Source organism: Mytilus californianus, unplaced genomic scaffold (genome assembly GCF_021869535.1).
Source record: "Mytilus californianus isolate M0D057914Y unplaced genomic scaffold, xbMytCali1.0.p SCAF_4, whole genome shotgun sequence".
In the NCBI taxonomy this organism is placed as follows: domain Eukaryota; kingdom Metazoa; phylum Mollusca; class Bivalvia; order Mytilida; family Mytilidae; genus Mytilus; species Mytilus californianus.
Window position 1 is genome coordinate 32,015,292 of NW_026262690.1, and position 27,595 is coordinate 32,042,886.

The 27,595-nt window shown below is 32.3% G+C and overlaps 1 protein-coding gene across 1 annotated transcript; it reads left to right on the forward strand.

Annotated features, from left to right (window-relative positions):
• The first annotated feature begins 268 nt into the window (after positions 1-268).
• On the forward strand, positions 269-26,097 carry LOC127737899 (toll-like receptor 4). The gene is made up of 2 exons (XM_052248861.1): positions 269-5,012; positions 19,747-26,097. Exon 1 carries the CDS (start codon positions 319-321, stop codon positions 3,217-3,219), a length of 2,901 nt encoding a protein of 966 aa, XP_052104821.1. The 5' UTR covers positions 269-318; the 3' UTR covers positions 3,220-5,012; positions 19,747-26,097.
• The last annotated feature ends 1,498 nt before the right edge of the window (positions 26,098-27,595 follow it).

The window sequence follows — 27,595 nt, forward strand, 5'->3', positions numbered from 1 at the left end:
TGTGCTATTATTTACATTTAACATGTTGTTCATAAAAACATTTATTCAACACATTGTAAAATTGTTAAGTGATTTGTATTTTTTTCATCTTTTAACCATTTGTTAGATTGGTTTAGGGAATATATATCATCATATGATAGTTTCGTTCTGTCTAGACACAATCGTCGGATAAATTTACCCACCAGGATACATAACATTATATATTGTCATGTAATTAGAAACTGATATTTTTGGGGTTTTTTTTAAACATTGTTTATACGAGTGTGCCTTTCTAAACAAGGAAGCAATCCAAACGTCTTCCAATTGTTGTGAAGTAGGATGTCTGTATTATGGAATATAACTTTGTTTGGATTATTTTTACTGTCAGTAAGTAATCTGTCTGATGATAATATGACAAAAACTTGTGCAGAATGTGACTGCAATCGAATAGTTATAAATTGTGCAAATAATGGATTAAACAGATACCCAAATTTCAGTTTATATGAAACCGTCAGAATAATTAACTTTAGCCACAATAATCTTGAATATATTCCAGACGCTTATTTGTTACCTGGTCAATTACTTATTTTGGACCTTTCATTTAATAAAATCAACAGATCTGACAACTATTCATTATCAGAGTTAAAAACTCTTCAACAACTTAATTTGAGTAATAATAACTTTCACTCAGTATTGGACGGTAGAAAGTTACCGGAATCAGTTATTCATTTGGATATGTCAGTGAATGAGATCAATTCATTTGGACGTTATCCCTTTACAAATGCTAGAAGGCTTCAGGTTTTAGATCTTCATCAGAACCTACTGAGTTATAACAGAACGGTATTTCAACGAAATGTCTTCAATAACCTGCAAAGTTTAACCGATCTAAATATCGGTCAGAATGGATATGACACAACTAAACCCGTGTATCCCGATGAAGTTTTTAAACACTTAAAATCTCTCCGTACCTTAGTTATTGATGGCTTCTTGACCACATCATTCGGAAAAGTATTCTCAGAAATGAAAAATCTGCAGGTGTTATCTATAAATAATTTAATGCTGCCAAATCTCGGAATTGAAACCATCACGGAAAACTATTTTGAAAATTTATCTCAAATAACAGCTTTAGACATTTCATTAAATCGATACGTTCAGATTAACACATCAGGGAGCGAAATACACTTGAAAAGCATTGAATCAGGAGCAATAGCTAAATTGACAAATCTAAGGAGTTTAGATATATCATTCAATTCGATGTTAGGATTTTGTGGTTTGCGTAATGTAACACAAGATTTACCAAATACAGATATCAAAGTCTTGAAGGCAAATCAAATTTATTGTCCATACGGATTCAGCACTATTCTGTTCGTTGATGACATAAAACCACTTAAAGACACAAATCTGACGGAATTATATTTGGATGGGAACAGACTTGAGATGACAGAGGATCTAGCGCCAACTTACTTACCGAAAACATTAAGGGTACTGAGTCTTAGGGGCAACCGATTACGGTTAGACAAATATAAAGTAGACGGGATTTTGACATTAACAGGTATTAATTCCTTATTTCTGAGTTCTCAAGACCAAACCCAGTCGCGAGAAGTACACTCTGGATGGTTTGTTTGTAATGATTTCACAGATACAATTCAATGTTTATCAGACAGAAAATCTAACAAACAATCTTGTATGTTACAAAAACAAAATGAAGGCGTATCTTCACAACAACGTCGGGTCTCTTATGAATCCGACGAATTTGGTTTGATAGCTGAAACATATTCTTCCGATTATGTAAACTATGTGGATTCTGTCAAACATCCAAGGACTCGAGATATCCAGTCGTATCCACATCTAACGGCTGCAGATATCCATCCATACCCACCTCCCAACTGTACATTTGATCCCCTAATTTCCTTTGTCAATATTATTCCGCCAAATACAAAACAAATTTATTTTGAAAGTTCTAACCTCGGTGACATAATCATTCCATACTGGATGAGCTATGATACGTTAGAATACGTTTCTTTACGTGGAAATAATTTTCAGAATTTTCTCGGACCAGTTTGTAATGTTACAAACGTTAAGATTTTAGATCTTTCTGAGAACATGTGTTTAAACATCTACGCACATTTTTTCATTGGGTTCATTAATCTAGAAGAACTATTCATACAGGGAAATTTACTTGGAGATGCCATGAAAACATTTCAACACGGGGAATTATTTGAAAAGCAGTTGAAATTAAAAATTCTGAATATTTCTTCAAATCGGATAACTACATTACCAAACAATTTTTTCGTTCATGTTCCAAATATTAAAACTCTTGATATCAGTCATAATCTTCTGACTGACTGGAATGTTACGATTTCTCATCTATGGAAGCTTAATGTTTTAGATTTGTCCTATAACCAGATTACTTTCCTATCAGATAAGGCGATGGAAAAGGTTGACAAAATTACGTCACAAAATATACAAATTAAAATGATGCACAATCCTTTTGAATGCTCTTGCGACTCTCTTTCTTTTCTACTCTGGTATAAAAAACATCGAAAACGAATGGTATCGTATTCAAATGTTACTTGCAAGAATAGTAAACGTGAACTGATATATGTCAAAGACGTGCTGTTAAGCTTACAGAAAAAGTGCAGTTCTAAAGTTGGAATAATTATAGGAGTTGCTTTATTTCTATTTCTATCACTTGGAATGATTTTCGGAGCTATTATTTATAGATATAGAATTAGGCTAAGGTATTCGTTTCATATGTTCAAAAGACAATATTTTGGAGGTTACGAACCACTCCATGTCATACAGAAATATACATTTGATGCATTTATCTCATATGCCGACCAGGATCGACAATTTGTAATAAATCGTTTGATAGAATTAGAAAATAAAAAGGGAAAGAGGTTATGTATTCACCATCGAGATTTTATACCAGGGAATGAAATTGCCGAAAATATAATAAATGGTATTCACCATAGCAGAAAGACCATTTGTTTAATAACACGTGAATTTCTTAAGTCTGATTGGTGTAAATATGAATTTAACATTGCTCGCATGGAGGGAATTCGTTCACGTGAAAGGGAAAACATTATAATTGTTATCTTAAAGGAAGATATTCCATTCAAAGAATTACCAATCCGGATAATGGAAGTTATAGTAGAAGAAACCTATTTGAGTTTTGCAGAATGTTTGAATGATGATGATAGATTTTTGGACTTGCTTGCAACGGCAATTGAAAACTAAATCAAAAGTAAAGCTCAAAGTAATTCGGTTTCAGACAACATAAAAACAGTAAACTGATTTACAATCTTTCTTTCAAAATCATATACAATCTACAAAAACATATTGAAGATATTTGGTGTTATAACATGGATAAAATTACAAATTTAATGCGGACGATATATCTCTATGTAAATAATACTATTATTTTTTTCTGATTCGTAACTTAAGTATTTACCACCGACAGACTGTTATCTTATATTTCGCTGCAATATAGTCTTTTTGTGCTGAGGTGGGGTAAAGCAACATCCAATCAATCGATCAACTGTTGTATTATATGGACAGGATATTAAAAATAAGGAAAACAATAAACCAACATCTTTTAATTAGAACAATAATGCATACTGCGCATTGACAATTCTGAACATCTGAATTCCATTAAAATCTGTCTGTCTTCCACAAAAGCCTTATTGGGCACTAGAGAGATAATAAGAAGAAACCATATCACCAAGTGAGCCAACACTTCATGCAGTCAGGCCGCAAACCCATTAGAGACGCGTTTTATATAGACAACCGTACGATTTATTTTTCAACCGAGATGTCGATCGATTTGTGAGACAAGGTTATTAATGTTCATTTACTGTTTTTGTCTTGAATTAATCAAAACGATGTGAGCACCCGCAAATCACTGAAATTCAAGCAAAAAGTGTCTAGTCATAAACGGCAATACTGCTTTAACTGTATTTAGCGTTTTAAACCAGTCGACCAAAATGACTATGTAAAATATAGCTTTTGTTTGCAGAGTGATGCCTTAAGGAGCTTGGCACATTTTATCAATCTTCGAACTCAAATTCGAAAATCTAGATTTACAAATGTACAAAATGTATAGTCTAGTATACAGAGAATAGAAAGCATATCTGTCCGGCTGCCCTATGAAAAAGCTTATTTAAGACTTCCAAAGATTGTTTATCATGCTATTCAATACTGGAATAATCTTTATACATTGTTTTAAAATATTGCGCGTAACATATATATATAATATATATATATATAAATATAAGAATTTACTTTTTATTTACATAGATTACAATATGAATTCTAAAGCAACAAGTAATAAATCTTCATAATAATTGCCATACATATAAGCCATATATACAAGCAATGTGAAGATACTACAACGTAAAAAAAATCATTGGAAAAAGTATTGCGTATTATTTATAAGCACCAAGTATGCGTATTTTATTTCTTTCCTTATGTCACGCTTGAAAATTGACATGAAACGAAACAACACCAATCATAAAACTAAACATTAAAAGATCTGGTTTCAAAATGTATATAACTAGTTCAACTAACCAAACAATGCTGTGGTTTCCTATTACTGTATTATACCATAACTATTGTAACCAATACATAAATATTAAGATTTAAAACACGTAGTCACGTAAGGATAAAATATAGTTACAAGTTGATTTCTTTAAAACATTGAAATGCAATCGTGAATCTGATTGATTGTTTGGTTTTACAAATAAGATATTTTTAAATAAAGATGGATGGTTTTACCTCATTTTTTATGTAAGATGTAGAAAACTTACATGGATTATTAATGTAAAATGTAGAAAACTTACATGGATTATTAATGTAAAATGTAGAAAACTTACATGGATTATTAATGTTACTACTGTTTAATGCTTAATTCATGTTGAAGATATATTATTTCCAAAAGATTACATTACAACTTGAAAAAATAAGAGCCACTGGATGTTCCATTCTGATCTGCAAATGAGAGGTTGCTTCCTGGCTAATGTAGAAATGTAAAGGTAAACAGTTTTGGTTTTGAAAAAGTATAACGTAATTAATAACGTTTATTCGTTTTTGTAGCCAGCGTATTCCGGAACTAAAACAGTTTTGGAAAACCAATCACATTGGTTTAACTGATTTGATGGTTTAATGATTTTGAAAAAGTATAACGTAATTAATAACGTTTATTCGTTTTTGTAGCCAGCGTATTCCGAAACTAAAACAATTTTGGAAAACCAATCACATTGGTTTAAATGATTTGATGGTTTAATGATTTTGAAAAAGTATAACGAAATTAATAACGTTTATTCGTTTTTGTAGCCAGCGTATTCCGGAACTAAAACAGTTTTGGAAAACTAATCACACCGGTTTAAATTATTTGATGGTTTAATGATTTGAACAGTGCTTATCATATTCAAGATATGTTTATAAAATAATCATAAAAGAGAATATTTATCTTCCTGTTAAAATCAAACAGACAATTTCTAATCTATTCTCGTAGATCAGATACCGGTAGTCTTTTATACTATTTGCAACGACAAACATAGAGGTATGTATCAAACATCAAATATCTTTATTTCATTGACAATCAGCTTTAAATAAATAGAAAGTCATCGCCTAAACGCCAAAGCATATCACTCAGTCTTTGTGAATCGTTATCATAGCTATTTAATTGTTTTCTTAGTTTTATTTTCTTTTTATTTCTGTTTCTATTTTGATAACGATTAAAGATATTTTATCCAATATGTTCCTATCATAACGATTATGATTACTCAATGCGATAAAAATAAATTATGTGCAATTTTTATTCACAGAAGAATCATTGTTTTAACATCATAATGTTTTGGTCCGTTCTTTTTCGTTAGAGCATATGTGAATTAAAGCAAACGTTCCCTTTTTCGCTATAAATATACTCTACGGAGGGAGTTGATCAAAATGGCCTTTCTCCTCGTACAATATGAAAAAAGCTTTCTTTCGGAAAAACAAATCATGTGTTAAAAAATGAGGGTAAATTATAGTTAACTATTCCAAACTGCTATTCATTCACGCTATGCAACAACATATATATTCCTGTATACAATATAAATAAAAATTGGTAAACTGTATGATTGTCTCTGTTTAATTCGTTCATTCCATTCTATGAACTAAAGGCGATTACATGTATTTATGCCATATGTCCGTTTGTGCATGTCATTAACTAAAGTATAATACATCTTTTCATCAGTTATGCCTGGGAAAAAATAGTTTCCGGTTCTGTACATATCGTGAAAAAGAGGCGGAAGATACCTAGCGTATATTGAAAAATTCATAAGTGAAAGAGAAACTGACAACACCATGGTAAAAAATAAAGACAAACAAGTTCACAAAATACTACATGGAAAACCAAATGCTGAGCAACACGAACCTCTCACAATGGTGTTGATCTCAGGTGCTCCGGAAGAGTTCCACATGCAACAACGGTTATGTTATTCATATAAATCAAAGTACTGACGTGCTGTTTACTCGAATGAACCCGGGATCTGATGGCTGGTGAATAAATAAAAAAAATCTCCATGCAGAATACTAGCAGTTGCTTTTCAAGTAAAATATAAAACATTTCAACCACATTTAAGACGTTTACATCCTAGTATTTAACATGTAATCAGTTGTCTATGTTCTGTGGACATAGGGGATCGAAAGAGATAACAAAAATTAAATGTGTTTTGCACTGTCTGAAGACTGGATAATACATTAAATGAATGCATTTCGATCAGACGTGATTGTGTTTAAATCTGACACACTTCCCCAATACAAGACTGGAGAAGTTTAAGTGACGTTAATTCTACACTCACGTGACACTTGCTTGTGTAAACAGTATGCTTTGGTTGCCCATTTTCTTAAAAATTCACAGCGTAGACTTTTTTGTTCTTTGAATAGTTTTAAATATTTCTAATTAACTCACTTTTCTTAATCATGCTATGAACCCATCAATGCATAACATATTAAATTCATGTAATTTCTACCATGTTTATAATAGCAATTGCTTTATTTGTCTTAGGGTGAAGGTTGGCACCAGATAAAACGTTCAAACCCGCTGTATTTGTTTGCACCTGTCCTAAGTCAGGAACCTGATGTTTAGTAGTTGTCGTTTGTTGATGTGGTTCATAAGTGTTTCTCGTTTTTTATATAGATTAGACCGTTGGTTTTCCTGTTTAAATGGTTTTACACTAGTCATTTTTTTGGGCCCTTTATAGCTTGCAGTTCGGTGTGAGCCAAGGCTCCGTGAAGGCCGTACTTTGACCTATAATGGTTTACTTTTACATATTGTGACTTGGATGGAGAGTTGTCTCATTGGCACTCATACCACATCTTCTTATATCTATTGATGAATTGTTCAAACGGAAGAGGTAAGCTACAGAAGCATATATTGGTTTGCTTAGTTTAATCAGTAATGAATCAAGGAACTGTTAAAAAGAGGGAGTGGTAACTCGTTAATAAGAGGAAGAAGGAGCAAAACCTTCTATTATACTAAATACTATTATTTAAGATATGAATATGGAGATAAATAGTTTAAAGACAGCGGGTCAGCAACATATTCGTAAAAGATTTACATGCATAGACATCTATCGACTATTTGCGATATTGAAAATTCAAAGTCTAATGGAAATATCGCTTGGTTTTTTTCTGAATTAAGTGCCTGCTAAACTTCAAGGGCGTTGGAGGAAGGGGCGTCAAACTTACTTCTCGACTATTTGACTAAAGAAAAGTTTTTTTTTGCTTTCCACTTTTAGAATCAATGCACCTTTGGGCTTTCTTTCTGGCAAAATACAAAAGAAACATTGCCCAAGGTCAGCAAATGAAAGCATTAAGAAATACATCTAGTTCGACCATCCAAATGCATCCTTGTCATTCTTAAATTGTCTGCATGATAGTAACCATTTCCGAATGTGAGCGTTTAACTAGTGAGATCATGTTCCTGGAATGTTTTAACGTGCAACAAATCATTTCTAAATAGGTGAGAAATGAGGAATGGATTAACACTGATGTGCGTGTATTATATATTTACACTTGTACCTTGATATGATAGTTTATACTTTTTCGGGTATCATGATAATGTGATATGATCAGAATAGAACCCCTGCTTTGTACTGAATCGACACGCTAAACCTGATTCTTAACGTGCTTTTTCACAAGGAGGCAGTCCACATGTTTACTTGTGAGACACATTATCCTGAATCCGAGTCGACCAGTCTATGCTTTTACTCCTAAATGCCGCGTGACTAGCAGAGAAGCAGCAAAGACGTATTTCCAAGTCTTTGGTTTGACCAGGCCGGGGCTCGAACCTACAACTTCCCACACTCGAGGGGAGTACGCTACGAAAAGACCACGAGGCGGTAAAAGGAAAATAAAATTAGAATCAATTTTGTAAACCATGTGTTACCATTTGTTTAGTTACTACCTATAATGACATTAATATCAACTGAATAAATTGAAATATTTTAAAAATTCGTTTTGGTAACACCCTGAAAAATTTCTGGATTTTTGCGTATTGTGTATATCCTATGCTAATTAATAAGTATTAGTTATGTACAATCATGAGATGAGAATATATATTGTCTCCGTAGCGTTATGTTGATATAAAACTAATAGTAATCTCAGTGATAAATAAATATCTTTGAAACCCGCTGTGAGATACTACAACTTTTGGAAACTGGATTTAAATTTAAAAAATCACATAGGCTTATAATGATATCTTGGAAATACGGACGCATATATAATAATGTCTTTGACACAGTTATTATATAAGAACTATTGTACAAAATAAATGCATTCAGTTCATAATAGTTTAGAGTTGCCAGTTATGTTTATAAAAAGTGAAATCCGATCGGTCGATGATGTAACAAAACTTATTAATTTATTTAAATGGACTTTCCGTTTTGAATTTTCCTTAGAGTTCTGTATTTTTGTTATTTTACTTTTTAAAAGGTAAATAACTCTGTATAATTACGTCCATCATATTGTTAAACAAGGAACATGCATATAATTTTTAAAACTCATCCGCATGCATTATGTTTACTAAGATGACCCATGTTGTCTAGTTATATATATATATATATATCTTCACACAAAACATGTTGATGACAAATAAACGTTCTTAAAAAAATCTTTTCCTGAAATTTCATTAATAATATTCAATTCAATTTTGATGACAAATAAATGTTCTTAAAAAAATCTTTTTTCCTGAAATTTCATTGATAATATTCAACTGATATTAATATATATATATATATGAAGCCATAAATAATTCTATTTTGCACTCGATAACGATATTTATACGTAGTAAATAAAATTGAGAATGGAAATGGGGAAGCATGGTTAAAAGCACTCGCAGAAACTGCCAAAGCATTTCTTCGGATGACCTCCTCAAGGTTATCCGAGTAAAAACCGTTGATAAGGTATATCAAGTGATTAGGAATTGCACAAAAGTGGATTGGTAGTTGACTATTATCTAATTACCCTTACACATTACCAAATTTGTTAACCATCGGCAAAACCTTCTATTACACTAAATACTAACATTTAAGATATAAATAAGGAGATAAATAGTTTAAAGACAACGGGTCAGCAACCTAACCATAAAAGATTAACATGCATAGACATCTATTGACTTTTTGTGATATTGAAAATTCAAAGTTAACGGAAATATCGCTTGGTTTTCCTTAATTCAGAAATTGGATTTAAGTGCCTGCTAAACATCCGTTATATGTCAGTTTGGTATGGTCAAGACGTTTGGTTTAGTTAACATACTTTTAAGAGAGTTATCTTAGGAAGAAAGATAAGAAGTTAGCAATATCCTTTAACTCTACGTTCCGCTATATAGATGATGTTCTTTCACTAAATAAAACAAAATTTGGTGACTATGTTGAACGAATTTTTCCCATCGAACTAGAGATAAAGGATACTACAGACACAGTTAAGTCTGCCTCATATCTTGACTTACATCTAGAAATTGACAATGAGGGTCGGTTGAAAACTAAACTTTACGACAAAAGAGATGATTTCAGCTTCCCAATTGTGGACTTTCCATTTCTATGTAGCAACATTCCAGCAGCGCCTGCATACGGAGTATATATCTCCCAATTGATACGATATTCCCGGGCTTGTGTTTCCTATCATGATTTCCTTGATAGAGGATTGCTGATCACAAGGAAGTTATTAAACCAAGAGTTCCAAATGGTGAAGTTGAAATCATCCCTTCGTAAATTTAACGGACTCCATCACGAGTTAGTTGACCGTTATGGAATAACCGTTTCACAGATGATATCGGATATGTTCCTTATGTCGTAACTACAATACCCTCCCTCACGAATGTGACTTACCGAATTAGACTATTTACCGGATTTGTAAAAACATAAGCATCACGACGGGTGCCACATGTGGAGCAGGATCTGCTTATCCTTCCGGAGCACCTGAGATCAACCCCAGTTTTTAGTGGGGTTCGTGTTGCTTAGTCTTTGGTTTTCTATGTTGTGTCATCTGTACTATTATGTGTCTGTTTGTCTTTTTATTTTTGGCCATGGCGTTGTCAGTTTGTTTTCGATCTATGAGTTTGACTGTCCCTCTGGCATCTTTTGTCCCTCTTTTATCTCTCCTTAACCAGTTATTGGGTTATGCGTATTGCGGATTGCAGTCCGTATTTGAATTATATATTAGTTTGACTGTTGATTGTTCTCTTGATTTATTGTGACCATATTAGATGTACATGTGTCTGAGAAATAGAACTTTATTAATTTGAAAAGTCAGTGGCGGATCCAGAGGGGGGCTATAAAATATATAAAATGTATTTTGCTTGCACTTTTTTTTTTTTGTAAAATGATTAATCAGACTAGGATTCGTGAACAACGGGTCAGCAACCTAACCATAAAAGATTAACATGCATAGACATCTATTGACTTTTTGTGATATTGAAAATTCAAAGTTAACGGAAATATCGCTTGGTTTTCCTTAATTCAGAAATTGGATTTAAGTGCCTGCTCAACATCCGTTATATGTTATATGTAAAATATACATGCCCCACGTCAGGAACCGTTTAAAAAGTACATTTTACACTTATTTTATGTTTTTTAGCCAAGAAAAGGTCCCAATTTTTTTTTAACATAAACATATTTCGCCCCCCTCCCTTTCTTAAATCCTGGATCCGCCCCTGAAAGTAGTTATATTATTTATGCCAGAGTAAAGCATGTAATAGTGGAGCACCCGTATTTTTAAGTAAGAACATTCATACACAAGATACTTAAAACAAAACAACATTTAAGCACGATCCTGTGAAGTAAAACTTATCGCCAGCATGTAAACGACCACGCGGTCGAGCACGTGGATAGCCTTTCCATGTGCTCGATTATAGAGACTATGCAGAAAAACAGGCTAAAAGATTGTTATATTAGAGAGGAAATTCGAACAAATGCACAACGATCAGGAGAATTGATGATGGATCGCTACAATAAAAAGACAAATCCGTTGCAACTATCTGTTGGAGATTATGTTTATATGCTTAAAGACCCGAGCGGGCCAGGCCGCAAGTTTCAACCAAAATATAGTGGACCCTTTATTGTGCACGCTATCAAATCACCTCATATTGTGAATCTTCGAGAACCGTCTACCGTCAAAATTCTGAAAAAATGATGCACATTTAGATAGACTTAAAATTGCATATATTCGTGCACCCGAACCGTCAGACTTTTTCTTACCAGAAGTGCACACCGCCGAAATTAATCGTGAATCAGATGATCATACTACCGAGAGTGAGGCAGAAGCTATCCCACCGTTACAATTCAAAACGACTCAACCGATTGTGCGTCGTTCAACACGAAATCGCAAGCGTCCTGTACGTTTTCAAAGTGCATCTTTGGATACAAACTCTTCCGATGAAGTAACGACCCAATCAGACGCTTATTATAAAGTGTAGCAAATTTTATATCAACGGAAAAGAAATGGAAAACAGAAAACACAAGAATATCGCTTGGTTTTCCTTAATTCAGAAATTGGATTTAAGTGCCTGCTAAACATCCGTTATATGTTATATGTAAAATATACATGCCCCACGTCAGGAACCGTTTAAAAAGTACATTTTACACTTATTTTATGTTTTTTAGCCAAGAAAAGGTCCCATTTTTTGTACCCTTCACAAAATTAACATCTGTGTAATACGATAAACACATATGAAGTAAAATTCATGATAAAAAAATCTACATTTTTATAAAACACAAATCAACATTGTCATTAAACATAATTCAATAATATTCATAATAAAATACACTACTAGTCTGCACATGGCGGTGGGGTTGACTGTACAATCTTCTGTGTATGCGCATTTAACTGTTCGAATGGTATCCATAATGCATTTTGTGCCGGTTCGCCTTTAAACTTTAACAAAACTTTCTCTGTGCGACGCAGCTAACTTAAATAACGTCTATATGCTGACCGAACGTAACTGCGTACTTATACATCCCGAACAGCCAAACGGACGCCTGAGAGATGTCCTCATAAAAATTGATCCTAGCATAATTCGTTTATAAATTTTCTCTAGTTTCTATGTTACCTCGGACTTCCATTTTTCATCTATTTGTTGTGTATGCATTTTATTTGAATTTGTAGGAAAACGGAGTAAATTTTATCTTGGAAGTTTCATTTCCCTTATTTGGATATGGAATGTTTTATTCTAAATTTAGATCCGCGCGCGAGATGGTGTTGTGAAATCACGTGACCCTCGAATATAGTCTGGAGTTCAAGGGAGACCGTTGAACAGAGCACATGTGTATTGATCAGAGTAACACGATCACTATTGGTTTTATTATTTACAGGTCCTTGATGTCCGATCATGCATGCATTTTACGTACACATGTTTACTGGAGCACAAATTTGTATTTTAATCCATGTTTAGAAATCTGATTGTAGGATTTCAGTAATATTTTCGAACTTGGGAGCGATTTCTACGAATTGAATTGAATTTCCCAATCAAGCGGACCGCGCCTAATAATGCTGTTATTATATTATAATTTCAGAAAATACATGAATTGGAGCAGATTTTTGCAGGGATGAATTTCTATTTAAGAAGTTCGCACATAAGAAGGATTGCATTTTTACAGTAAAATGCACAGGACTGAACTTCAAGGCGAAATGGGATTCCTCCAAAAAAAACCAAATCATTTTATCGTTTCAGTTGCATGGAACCCCTAAGACAATGACACGTGCCATTTCGACAAAAACTTTCCAGTTATATATCATGTGGCGACTAACATTTTGGTCAAATTTTTTGATACGGCTTACGGTTTATGAATTACAAATTCAAAGCGACAAATTTATTTGGTAAAGGCAGATAACTCCTATAAGATCTCACTGGATCGCTTCAATCCAAATTAGCCAAAAATTCCTGAGGATGTAACAAACAATTTAGAAAAAGAATTTTGTTGTTATCTTTTGGTGTTACGAAGGACATGCACACACTTGATAAACAGTGAATAGGGAGATAACTCTTACAAAGAAACTGGTTCGGCTTAGCAGGGTGAAATTTAAAAGCGCATAAACCGTACGATACAATATTAGAAATATCTAAGCGACATATTGCGAAACAAAAATTTCTAAATTTGGCGGAAGAAAGAAAATAATAATAATCAGAACAAATACTATAGGTCTTTCCATAGAAAAGTAAGCATGGACTAATGTCAAATTGTTTTAAATATTTGAAGAAATAAAACAAAACATCTGTTATTCGATTTTTAAGGATAAATTTATGAATTTAAGCATGGATGCAATTTGGGTACTCCTCATTACAGAATCTTGGATCGTTTGGAGGTCTGTTCAACCCCTTTTTTCTATGATTCAATATGGATTCAAAATTAAATTGGTGAAACCATATAGTAAATAATGATACATCTACAAAATAAACACAGAACGGAAACTTTTGTCTGGATCATAAATAAACATAGGTAAAAAAACTGTCAAAATAGGTGCAATTTGGGTACCCTCACGTTATATTATCTATGCCAGAGTAAAGCATAAAACTTCAAGGGCAACCTTACTTCTAGACTATTTGACTAAAAGATATTTTTTTTCGCTTTTCACTGTTATAATCAATTTTCAGCCGGACAGCAAATCTCATAATGGTGCCGATTTTGTTATTCTGGTCACGTGATTTTCAGTTTAAAAAATGACATTTTTTAGCAACGGCAATGACGCCACGAAATCGACGGCGTAAAGATATTTTAAATATTTACCATGCTCAAAAAAATACATCATTTGATACGACAGGTTTCAAACTTTCACTACGTTATTCTTTTAAGAATGAAAATGTAAAATTTCCTTGATTATTTGATTGGCAAAGATGAAAAAACGTGCCGCGACACTTCTCAGTAAATAAATGTAAATTGAAATGACACACGGAATGGTCACGTATTTTTCTTAAGAGGGATGATACCTCCTGATATTATGAACATGAAATACCTATTGTTATCAAAGCTCGCCAGGTAAACCGGCCGTGTGTCAATTCAACTGGTCCAAAATTAGCGAACGGCCAAAGGAAGACAACTCGAATGAAAACTCGTTCAAGGGACGGCTGATCAGAAACGAGTGAAAATAAGCATTTCGCTCAATTTTAGTAAGGGAAACAGTGTTTCTGGGGCATAATATCCAAAAATTTATCCGTATGCGATAGTAAAATGTGTAAATATGAGAAATATCTTGGAAATTATAGTAAATCATCGGAATGAGGGCACCTGTCAAGTTTCATGACCTAAACAGTGAGAGAAAGTATTACAGAATGTATTTCTGTCTTTGTAAATCACTATTTAATCGAAATATTCCATTTTTTTCTTATAATCATATAGAAATCATGAATAATGCAAGGGAAATTGCCAATTATAACATTCAGTTTAAAAAAAAAAGTTTTTGAACTAGAATAGTACACACAATTAGCTTCAGAAGAAATTAAAAAAAAGTATGTGGTAAAAAATAATTATATAAAGTGAGGGGTTTTGGACCAGTAAATAGTTACAAAAAATACTGATCCCAAGATTAGGTGAAAAATTTCCAGCAATGAAGGGGGAAAAATGTTTCAGCATTTTCCCTGATTGCATGTTTACCTCTATTTTGTCATACTTTGATTAGAAATAATTGTTTCAAGGCATACATTCAGTGGCGGATCCAGAAATTTTCATAAGGGGGGCCCGCTTAGTCATGCTTCAGTGATTCCCTAGATAATCAACCAAATTTTTCTCACACCCTGCCCCCTAAATCCGTCTCTGACATTACCTTAGAAGAATCAAGTGTTATTCTTGAATACACATAAATACTTCATTTTGATTCAGCATTCAAGGATTCAAAAACGGATTTTTTTCTTTGTAGATCTACATGAAATAATATTTTATAAAAATTATGGGTATAAAATGTACATGTTTTATATATTATATTCTAGAGTTACATTTTTAGAGAATTTTTGTTAAGAGCCATTGTCAGTTATATCTGTGAACTAAAGATTTTGTGCCATTCTAAATGGGTGATACATGTTTATATATGCCATAGTTACATACATATTATGTATCTGAGGTCTAATGATGAACACTGAAATGTAACAACTCCTGGTCACTGGCATAGGATACCCATGACAATGTTTATTACAAATGGAAATATCAAGCTTAAGGTACTCTATAAAAAAGGCTTCCCATTCACCAAACATGTTATTTCTATGTGTATGTAGGTAGCAATATTACAAGGTAATAAAAATTTACCAGAAAAATATAATCAGGGCTTTATTTAGAGACTGAGTGAAAAAGTAAAATCTTTTCCTGAACAAATTAATGTCAGGTTGCATGTTTTCTTTCCCATGGTTTTTCATTCTAATTCTATTTTGACCTTTGGCCCGACAGTGATTGCTAACCTGTCATTTGTTTTGTTATGTGTTGTCTCATTTCAGAAATTGGGGATTATAAAATAAAACATTTATAAAATACAGTTGTTTCTGTTTTTAATCATTTAGAACTTATCAGGACTTGAGAGATATAGAGCTTGGCATATGACATGGATACCCATCCACCATTTACAGTCCCCTCCAATCATGTATATCAAATAACTAAATATTGCAAAACATGCAATAAACATGATAAAGTAAAATGCCAACATACTGTAGAAAAACTGAAAATAGTATTTCACTAATAATATGAAATTTTGTATCTTTTAGTGGATATAAATTTATGTATTGTAATCAAATTAAAAAAAAAATCACAACATAAAACATGGACATGGGGTGTGAAAAATAATTATAAAATTGGTATGAAAAGCTTTTTTAAGTCTTAATTGTACCATCAGAGAGATATAAAACCATCTCTGGTATCATATACTTAAATATGTTTAATACTGAAGAATTAAAAAAAATATATACCATGTTGACCTGATATATAAATCCTCAACAAATGCAGGTATATACAGCTAAACAACTGTAAACATAAAATGGACTAAATCATCATACTATATATAGGGATTAATTTAGGTAACCTGGATGCAGATTGAACAACCATCTATGGAACAACTAATGAATGTGTTTAAAGATGAACAGTGAATGAGCACAAACAATATTATATTATGATGTGATATCATCTTCATTCTTTTGCAATTACATCTGTAAGCTACAAAATAAAAATCTGACTGTTCAAACTGCTTTTCCTCTGTCTTTTATCTATGATATATCAGATCTTAGAATGTTTACACTGGTGACTGGTGTCATGTCATTCAGGACAAATTCTGAAATGCTAACATATATATATATATATCACAATAATTTACACCTGGACTTCCCCAAAAAGAATGCACTGATTTAGGGATATTATTGGGAGGTTTATTTACATAGTCCTTTATGCATAAGGTATTAAATTCAGAATATTTGTTCGATTTTTAAGAAAGTAGACAGTTTTTTTTCCATATTTTGTAATTTTGTGTACTGAAAGACATCATTGAGGCATGAAAGGGAAAATAAATCACAAAAAAATAACAGATTTTATTCATTTCAATGACATGTTGACTATCTTTTCCTCTGTGACAAGTTTGTCATATTTCTGAGCTGTCTTGGTCAAGAGCAGAGAAGTTTTAAGAAAAAATAATAGGGAGTCCCCACAAATTGTGATGTGTACTGAAATTGTGCTCGTGTGTAAAGAACGAATGGTAACGTCATGTTACCATCCCAGTTCTGTTCTCCATGTTCCAGTTTATCAAAATAAACCAGTCATATTTATTTTTCCTAGGTAAACCAGGCCTGTGTCAATTCGTCCCGAGCTGAAAATTTGTCAATGACAGTCGAAGTTGAAAAATGGCGGTACCGAAGACTGAAAATTAATGACTTGAATTTCTTTTTCAACGATACATTACTTCGACTTTTTATACTTTTCAAATAATCTAAAAACTTACGATATCATGTATACCGCTCATGATCTACGTTTGGTTTCTTAAAATTTCACAAATTCACGATTTCCTACCGGGTCGTCTTCCGCGGGGAATTATTTTTCAGCGCAGCGACACCTGTTGACGGCTTTCTCGGAAATTATCTCCACTTGATTCTCGGATAATAAATCCGGGGTTTTAAAGGACAAATCAGGGATTTGCTGTCCGCCGGGCTGCTTGTAAACCATGTGTTACCATTTGTTTTGTTACTACCTATAATGACCTTAGTATCAACTGAATAAATTGAAATATTTTGAAAGTTCGTTTTGGTAACACCCCTGAAAAATTTCTGGATCCGCCCCTGTTGATCCTTACAAGCATTTGACAAAAACAAAATAAGGAAAGGGATAGTGCTTTACTTCTGTTTTCTTAAAGTTTACTTGCAATTATTTTACTTATGTTATCAAACATTCCTTTTATTCAATGATATTATAAGCAAGCTGTGTATTGGACTCTGTGTATTGTGTATATCATATGCTAATACATAGGTATTAATTATGTACCATCATGAGATGAGAATATATATTCTCTCCGTAGTGTTATTTTGATATAAAACTAATAGTAATCTCAGTGATAAATAAATATTTTTGAAACCCGCTGTGAGATACTAAAACTTTTAGAAACTGGATTTAAATTTAAAAAAAAACATATAGACCTATAATGATTACTTAGAAATACGGACGCACATATAATAATGTCTTTGCCACAATTATTATATAAGAACTATTGTACAAAATAAATGCATTCAGTTTAGAGTTACAAAAATGTTTGTAACTTTTCTTTGTGATTAATTCATTTTTATTAAATTTTCATTATTTAAGAAAAACTGCATTCTTTGTTGTATACCTCATAGTCGGATCCAGGGGGTGGGACTGGGGGGGGCCACCCCCCCCCCCTTTTCGTGGGAAAAATTTGGTTGATTATATAGGAAATCACTGAAGCATGACTGTAGCGGGCCCCCTCTTATAGCAGTCATTGTGCCCCACTTATAAAAAGTTCTGGATTCGCAACTGTACCTATATGATTTAAAAAATAAATCACCGGTGATTTACTCATAAAAGTATTTGAAATGCTTATACACACTCATTCTCGATCTAAGTTTTAATAGTTAATTCCAATCTGTATCTGAATAACTGTATTTGTTTGATGGTAACTGGTCTACCAACAGCATTCCGTTAATAACTGGTAAGGTGTTAATATGGCGCTGTATTTCTTTCTCTTTGAATGTAAGCATTCTAAAGAGTTCAGTACCGAATCAATGATCCGAATTGGATATCTATTAGTATCTGTTACTATGTTGATGCTTTTATGAATTTACCCCTCTTATAGCAATTGCTGTAAATCTGTACACGCAATGTAATATCACCTCAGTCTCTGTAGATCTTCAAAGTAGATCTTCAAAACAACACGTGGTGCAGGGTTCAAATGCCCTGTCGAAGACCACGATCATATGACTAGTGACAACCCTGATCCATAGGATTTTAAGAGTTTGAAATCATTTTCTCATCTTAAATCCAACTATGTCCTGGTAAGCCACATCTGTAGAAGTTTTGAGGTGCAGATGCCTTGTTGTATCTCTGTTATTCTCCATGATGTCGGTTGTACTGTCCTCTGTTGATTCTATAACCCTGACCCCTGGCTGACCATCTACCTCTAAACTGTGTTTCCCATATATCCATCCTGGTAGTCGGATTTGTTGTATAAGTATTCTGTATGGTAGAGTCAGTTTTGCAGTAACTGGCTTTCACACTAACAAATGTCTGTCAGATGTTTGTATTAGTTTGTTAACGTAACTTGCTTGATTGATGTCCGATTGAGCTTATTGTTAAATTGTGTATGTCAAGTTGGTTAATAATGGAATCATTTACCGTTTTATTAGAGTTCAAATTTTGTAAATTTCTTTAAAAAGCTTAATCTGAACATAAAAATATTCAAGTCAAATTGAAATTTTTTAACAAACTTAATCTGTAATATATTCAAGTTAGATTTATATTCACGTTAAATATAATCACAATATTAATGTTCATACACCTAATCACTGTATTATATATATATTTCATTATGAATATGCAATTTAAACACTTGCCTTTAAGTTAATATCGACAAATGTTTCCAGAAAATATTTCACTTTTACTTTCGGAAGTTCTTTAATCGTATATATTCAACTAAAAACCTCATTTGATTAGTAAGAAAATCCTTATTTAGCTTTACACGGCTAATGCTATAGAAACAAACTAATATAATGTTCTGGTTTAGCGATGCACATGTTTTTTTTGAATATTTTTTTAGGGTTATTCTTCTGTGACAGAAAAGGACAAGGAGAATTTCTATGGACAAAGAAGTACTCGAGGAAAGTTCTACAGAAATATAAAAATCCCAAGTAGAAGAAATATAAGCAACAGTAGTTTAACGATGTTCAAACAAGACAACACCTTTATCAAAAGTAAAATGACGAAAAGACAAAAAATGACAAAAAATTATATTATGTAATTCTATAACTGTAAAACCTAATCGAACTTGTAAAAGTTTGAAATGAAAACAACATTTTCTGTTCAGAGAAAGGACAAGACTGTTACCTTCAGAGATTCACATCTAGTCTTTTAATTTTATAGGAAAACAATATATTCACAGATAAGATCCTAATTACAGTTGTAAAATATTTGAAAATATTCAAAGTTCAAAAATGGCTGTACCAAGTCAGGAATATGACAGTTGTTATCCATTTGTTTGATGTGTTTGAGCTTTTTTGCCATTTGATTACGGACTTTCCGTTTTGAATTTTTCTCTGAGTTCGGTATTTTTGTTATTTTACTTTTTTCTATGCTATCTGCAACCCTATACAAAAACAAAAGATGAATAACGCTTTATAATTTTCATGCGTCCGAAACGCCTTTCTGAATTCACCTTCACTGATACTGTTAAAAGTCTATTAATTTGTCTCATGTTTCAAATTCCCTTCTTTGAGTTTTCCATGAAAAAAGATTCATACCATTAAAAAAAAATCTGTTAGTAAAGGTCAGGCTGATATCCAGTTAAAATTGATCAAAAGAAATGGAACTCTTTATTAGAGAAGGTAAAAATGGCCAGGTTGGTATATTTTGAATTGTTTTCATATGTTTCTATATGGGCTGTAAAAGTTTAATGTAGGTGCTTAATTTCTGAATTTTTGTATCTTATGTACACATATGTACGTGTTTATACTTAATTTATAGTTTGGAGCTTCGATATATTTGTAAACTTATAAATTAAAGACAAATTTTTACTAAACAGTCGATTATGGTAGGTGCAAATACCTGTAGATTTTTTTCCGTGCATAAGCATAAATTTCGCCGACAAAAATTCCACAGAAAGATAAAAGATTGATCTTTTTAAAACATTAATTCGCATCTCTCGCCCCGCAGCAGTTTTTTTTGGGGGGAAAAGATCCTTAAAATAGACAATAATCTCATCGAAGAGAAAGTCACCTTTTTATGTTCAGGCGTGTTTGAGTTGACTATTTTGTCTTGAAAACGTATAAAGCAACAATATTTAGTACACCGTCTCGCTTCAGATTCTAATAATTTTTTAATATATTTAGGCTACATTTTGATATAGTAACATTACAAATTCACAGTACCAAAAATTAAAATATATGGGTCGAGCGAAATGCCTTTGTATTGAGTCATAACATTAGAGTAGGTGTGTTTGAATAACAAAGGAGTAAGTCCAGTAAGATCCCTTTTTGGCCCCAAAATTAAGCAGTTTTACAAAATTGTTAAAATGTAAACTTTTAGTTATTTATTGGAAAGTAGAATGCTTCTGCTACATAAATATGGACTGTTTTTGACAATACAATGCACATATATCGGGAACTAGCATCATTAAGTCATGCTAAGTTACTGAAATCTTCACAATTTTAGCATTTTAGTTAAATTTTAGACGGTTTCCGTCTTAAATGAAAGTGGCCGCATTTGTGTTCATTCTTAATATTGAAACGTAAGTTGTATTTGATGATAACACATAACATATGTAAAGGTTGAGGATGAACACGGATGCGGCCATTTTCATTTTTGGCAAAAACCATCTGAAAAGCGACATTTTTTGGCATATTTGATAGATTTTTCATATTTAAGCTTGAATCGGAGCGTTTTTAATGACTAAATCAGTTTAAATCTTTCACATAAACTAATAGAATCAACCAAAATAGACACTTAATAGTTTAAAAAGTGTCCAAAATCTTTCGTCAGATGCACCTAAAATTTGAGGCCAAAATCGGCCCTTACCGGACCTACTCCTTTATAATACAAAATAACAAAAAGCATTTGACGACATACTTTAAAAGTGGATCTTAAAAATGCATATCTTCAAAAAAAAATCATTTTTTTTGGTGTATTATCAAGGATTATTCGTCTTCAACTTCTGACAGTTTATAGTCTGCTCTTCCAAAAAATATTTAATCAGATTTTTTATTGTTTTTTGAACTTACAAATCAGAAAATAGTTTTGAAGTTGTAAAAGGCGTAAAAGTACATACCATGATGCTTTAATAATAGCTAGTAGATACATTTGTCCTTTAAAATACAAATGTCATGTAAGAATGGCAATGATGCTAGGATAAATTTATTTATTTATTCAAGAGCTGAATTGACAGCGCGTCAACTCATCCCTTCAATGGCTTCCAATTTTGCGATTGAAAAAATGGGGAGATAATTTTGAAGAAGTAGAATCCTGACTGAGGTGCGCAGTTAAGAATGGTTAATTATACAAACTTGATTAAGTACCCCTTTTGTTGTCGATTGTGAGTTTTTATTTTTTTCATTTAACTTCAATTATTTATAGTAAGTTTAGAGAGGGTTGATTTGTATTATTTTTTATTTTTTCTGCAAGTTTATCTTGAAATTTTAGGACGAGTTTAATGTAAACAATATTTCACATAGGGTCGGTTCTGCACAATCGGTCGTCTCTGATTAATTGTTGAAAATTTCGACTGCCAGTGGAAAAATGGGCTTATTATTTGGATAAAGGTGAAATGTTTGCTTTAATCAGGTTCCAAAGAATTTGAATGATCTCCCATTAAATAATGATGTATAACTCGTGTAGACAATCATAAACAATGATATATAACTCGTGTAGACATTTATAAACAAATTTTTCACACGACTACTCGTTGTCTGCCTATGGAAACTATTGTTTTTGTCAACAATGAATAACCTTCCACCATTTCGGGGAAAAGACCCGTTATATACACAAACAAAATGATTGTTGTAATGACGGATTTTCTTTTTCCAAATCTTTCGAATGGAGCTTGAGAGTTTTTAGTTTAGGAGACGACATTGTTATTTGTCTTTTGACTATACTGTCAACTTTTATATCATTGAAAACAAAAGTAAAAATCATTTTCAGAAAATTATGTCGGCGATATTTATGTATTAAGATAACATATTCTCATTTTTTGGTAAGGTTAAAACTTTTGTCGTCTAACAGGCCAACTGCGATCCACGGACTCATATCATTTTGAACGACCTTTCATAAGATAATAATGCTCTTCAATTTCGTATTTTATTTGGCCTTTTTAACTTTTTTGATTAGAGCGTCAATGAGGAGTATTTTGTAGACGCGTCTGGCGTACACAATTGTAATCCATGCAGTCAATTTTCCCCAAGAACTTTGTTTGGGAAGTCTTTTTTCGGTCACAGAGGGAAACCTTGACAAAGTTGTCACAACACGTTTGTGATGTTTGTATATAACCAACACCAAGCTATCTAGCTGCTAATATGAAAATGTTATACAAATCGAATTGTGCTTGATACGGGGTTTTAATTTAGGACATGGTATACCAATTACTCTTTATTACTATCCACTTTACTTGAGTTTTATTTTTGTGTTTGTGTAATTCCTTATAAAGTTATACGCCAAGCGCATATTCATGGTAGGTATTTATGATAACATCACTTTCTAAAACAGAGCTAGAAAATGTATTTTCTGAAAACTTTGTTCATTCTTTTATAAGTTATTTAAAAAAAAACCACATTTCATACAAAGTCTACACTAATCTTATACAAGTACATGTGCGTTATTTGATATTCAAATAAATAAAGTGAAATATGCGACAACTTAGGTTATAAAAACTATTTCCAAGATCAAATTTAAAAAGTGATTATTCGAATTAAATTAAATGTATAACGATTATTTAAAAAAAAACAACAGGAAAAGATATTAAATAGAGATAATCAAAATTAAAACAGACTACACCATGCCTACTGCAATACAAAATATGGCACGCACTTCAATAAGACAGCAACTAAGCAAATTAAGTAACAAATCGAGACATCTTAGTCAATAACGATGGAAATGGACAATAGGACACACAGTATTTACAAGTCAAGGTAACTATCATGATATGAATAATCCAACAGAGACGAGCACATATTTTATCTTTCTCCAGCTTTTGATAATTTCATATTAAAGTATATTTTATTTGTTTGATGACGTGAACAGATGGCAATAGTGATATTGATTTAACGGCTAAGTATACATTCTTTTAGTTTTTTTTTATTCAAAATAGTTGCGTAAACATTGGGTCGTAATTTACACTTGGATTTTAGAAATACGGAACGCTAACCTTATATTAAATCTATGTTCTTTTTGTAAGCCTTTTCAAACTTATGCTGTGTCAAACCTTACGCATCGTACAATAGCATAAGTATATTAAGAAAACACAGAAACAAACAGCTGTCTGCTTACACGGTACAACTAAGCTTACCGATTTGTTAAGCAAAACATTAAGTCATTTTTTAATACAGCAGCTACATGTATAGCGAAATATTCCTTGCTCAGAGTTTTTATTTCTTCATTTAAACACCTGATTCAGTGTCATAAGATTATGACTTTAAGATTAAATAGAGATTAAAAGATTTTTCATATAAAAAAAACCCATGTGAAACTCTTGTACAAACATCTAGTTTTATGAACAGACAAATAATACTGTGTTAAACCACTCTGATGAAACAAAACGTCTGAAAGATGTGTGATGTCTCAATTGAAACATACTTCATATTGGAACAACTCTACTTTTCTCCATGCGGACTTGTTCTCTTATTTGTAGGAGACAGACTTTATACGTGAGCTTCGTGGGAAGAATGAATCTGTCATTATCCTTTAACATTACGTTCCTCTATAAAAGATGATGTCATTTCCATAAATAATTCAAAGCATGGTGACTATCTCATTGAACACAGTTAACGTACTTCATATCTTGACTTAGATGTAGATATTGACAATAAGGGTCGGTTGAATACTAAACTTTACGACAACACAGATGCTTTCATTATTTCTATTGTGAACTTCTTTTTATTTCTGTGAAGCAACATTAAAAAAGAGAGGCGAGAGATACCATAGGGATATTCAAACTCATAAGTCGAAAAAAAAACTAATTCATCTCGGCCTCTAGTAAGTGTTCTACAACTAGTCTTTCAGTGCTTTTAACTAGTTCCTTAAGTACTATCATTAACTTTTGTAATAAAACAAATGAAAATAGTGGAATTAACTATTTCTGGAGTGTAAAAAAAATCTTTGGATAACTTACGTGCTTTTGATGGTCCTTTTGATTCTGTTGACAGTTTTGACTTTTCAACTCTTTACACTACAATTCCACACAATCTTATCAAACACAAGTTTTCCTATTTGATTTAATGGTCGTTTGGTAAATCTACATACAAATATATTTTCTGCAACTCATTTAAAGCCTTCTTCTCTAATGAGAAAGGTAAATATGCTAAATATACTTACTGGGGGTGTGATGAGATGATTGAAGCTTTTGATTTTCTCCTTGATATTATATATGTACGTTTCGGCAATACAGTTTATCGACATATTGTAGGTATTCATATGGGCACCAATTGCGCCCCTTTAATATCAGACTTGTTCTTGTATGGTTATGAATCACAGTGTATGACCAAACTCAGTAAAAACCCGTCTAATTTGCATTTAATAGATAAATTCAACAACACTTACCGTTATCTTGATAATTTTTTTTCGTTAAATAATCAAGAATTTTCTAAATATATTGCCGAAATTTATCCAAAAGAACTTACTTTAATTAAATCAAATATAAATGGTAATAACTGTCCTTTACCTAGATTTAGATATATCAGTTTTACACGGGAAACTCTACACTAAAATTTACGAAAAAAGGGACGGTTTTTCGTTCCCTTTTGTTAATTTTCCTTTTTTGGACGGTGATGTTCCTTTAGAACCATCTTACGGTTTTCATATATCACAACTCGTTCGCTATGCCCGTGTCTGTTGTGACGTTTTGGATTTCAATGAACGTAATCCATGTATTACGGGTAAACTTTTTAGTCAGGATTTCGTTACCACAAATTACTTAAAACCTTTACTAAATTCTTCAATAGATATAAAGATTTGGTTTGGAAGTTTGGTTGTACATGTAGAAACTTATTTCGGGATTACGGAGATGTTGTTTGTCGAGCCCTGAAATTAAGATACGATCCGGGTAAACTTATCAATCCTTTAGATAAACTTATTCTAAAAGGTTACCAATTCAAGTACTATAATTATATCTTTGAATATTGTTTTATTGGTATTAATATTGATTTTGTTATCAGTAAATTAAAATCAAACTAAATATTATTTTTATATACATATGCATATTCATGGCTCTACAATCTGTCGATACCTGTATCTTGGCATCGCACAAGGTCATGTTTTGTTTTTTTTCTCTGACTGTTAATGACGTCTTTACACTAAATCCATTGGATGTTGGATGTGTACTGATCGATATTTCAGTCTTAGATGCATGATTTGTTTAATTAGTTGTTATTGGTGAGAGGTTTAGCTAGCTATAAAACCAGGTTTAATCCACCATTTTCTACATAAGGAAATGCTTGTACCAAGTCAAGAATATGACAGTTGTTTTCCATTCGTTTGATGTGTTTGAGCTTTTGATTTTGCCATTTGATAAGGGACTTTCCGTTTTGAATTTTCCTAGGAATTCGGTATTTTTTTAATTTTATTTTTGGCTTTGAACTAGCTGTCAGTAACTGCGAATACTCTCAGATCTGTACTTAGTGTCGTTTTGTTGTGGGGATGTATAAGTACCCTGCCACGTCCACTCTGTGTTTTTGTTAGATGTATTTCTGCTTTGTATCCATCTCATGAGTTAAGTCTTTTTCAACTGATTTTTATAGTTTGTTCTTATGTTGTACTGTTACACCACTGTCCCATGTTAGGGGAGGGTTGGCGCCTTCAAACTAGTTTAACCCCGCAACATTTTGTATGTGCCTGTCCCAAGTCAGTAGCCTGTAGTTCAGTGGTTGTCGTTTGTTGCTGCATTTCATATTTGTTTTTCGTTCATTATTTTGTACATAAAATCAGGCCGTTAGTTTTCTTGTTTGAAATGTTTGAATTGTTTTACTTTTGTTATTTCGGGGCCTTTTATAGCTGACTATGCGGTATGGGTTTTACTCATTGTTGAAGGCCGTACGGTGCGCTATGATTGTTAATTTCTGTGTCATGTGGTTTCTTGTGGAGAGTTGTCTCATTAGCAATCATACCACATCTTCTTATTTTATATAACAATGCCTATGGCAAAAAACGAAAAACGACGAATAGACAAACAACAGTTAACAAAACACAACATAGAAAACTAAAGACTGAGCAACACAAGCCCCACCATTTGTCGTTTTTACTACCAGCTAGGTAGCAGATTGATTAATACACACCAAAAAAAACAAAGTTGGTGACCATAATTTTATGATTATTTTATATCATAAAAACGGAAATTTATGTATCAACAACATAAAATTTTCAAGATTTTAAATTGGAGATTTTAAGATTTTAAGACAAATTTAAAAACGTTTTTCGCCGATTTTATGCGCTTTCTTTACAAATGTTCACCTATTTTGAAAAAATTCAATCAGTAAAATTTCAGAAAATAGAATTGATAAATGTATTATTTTATTCGATTTTCAGTTATAATTTAATGAGTCGAAGTTGAATGCAAAATTTTACCAAAATCTGTGACATAGTCTATTAATGTTCCTTGACATTAACATGAGCAACATTATATATTCTATTTCAACTATTAGTATGAAAAGTTGGTTTGCGAACATTTTTAAGTTTCTTTTGTATTTTAATGT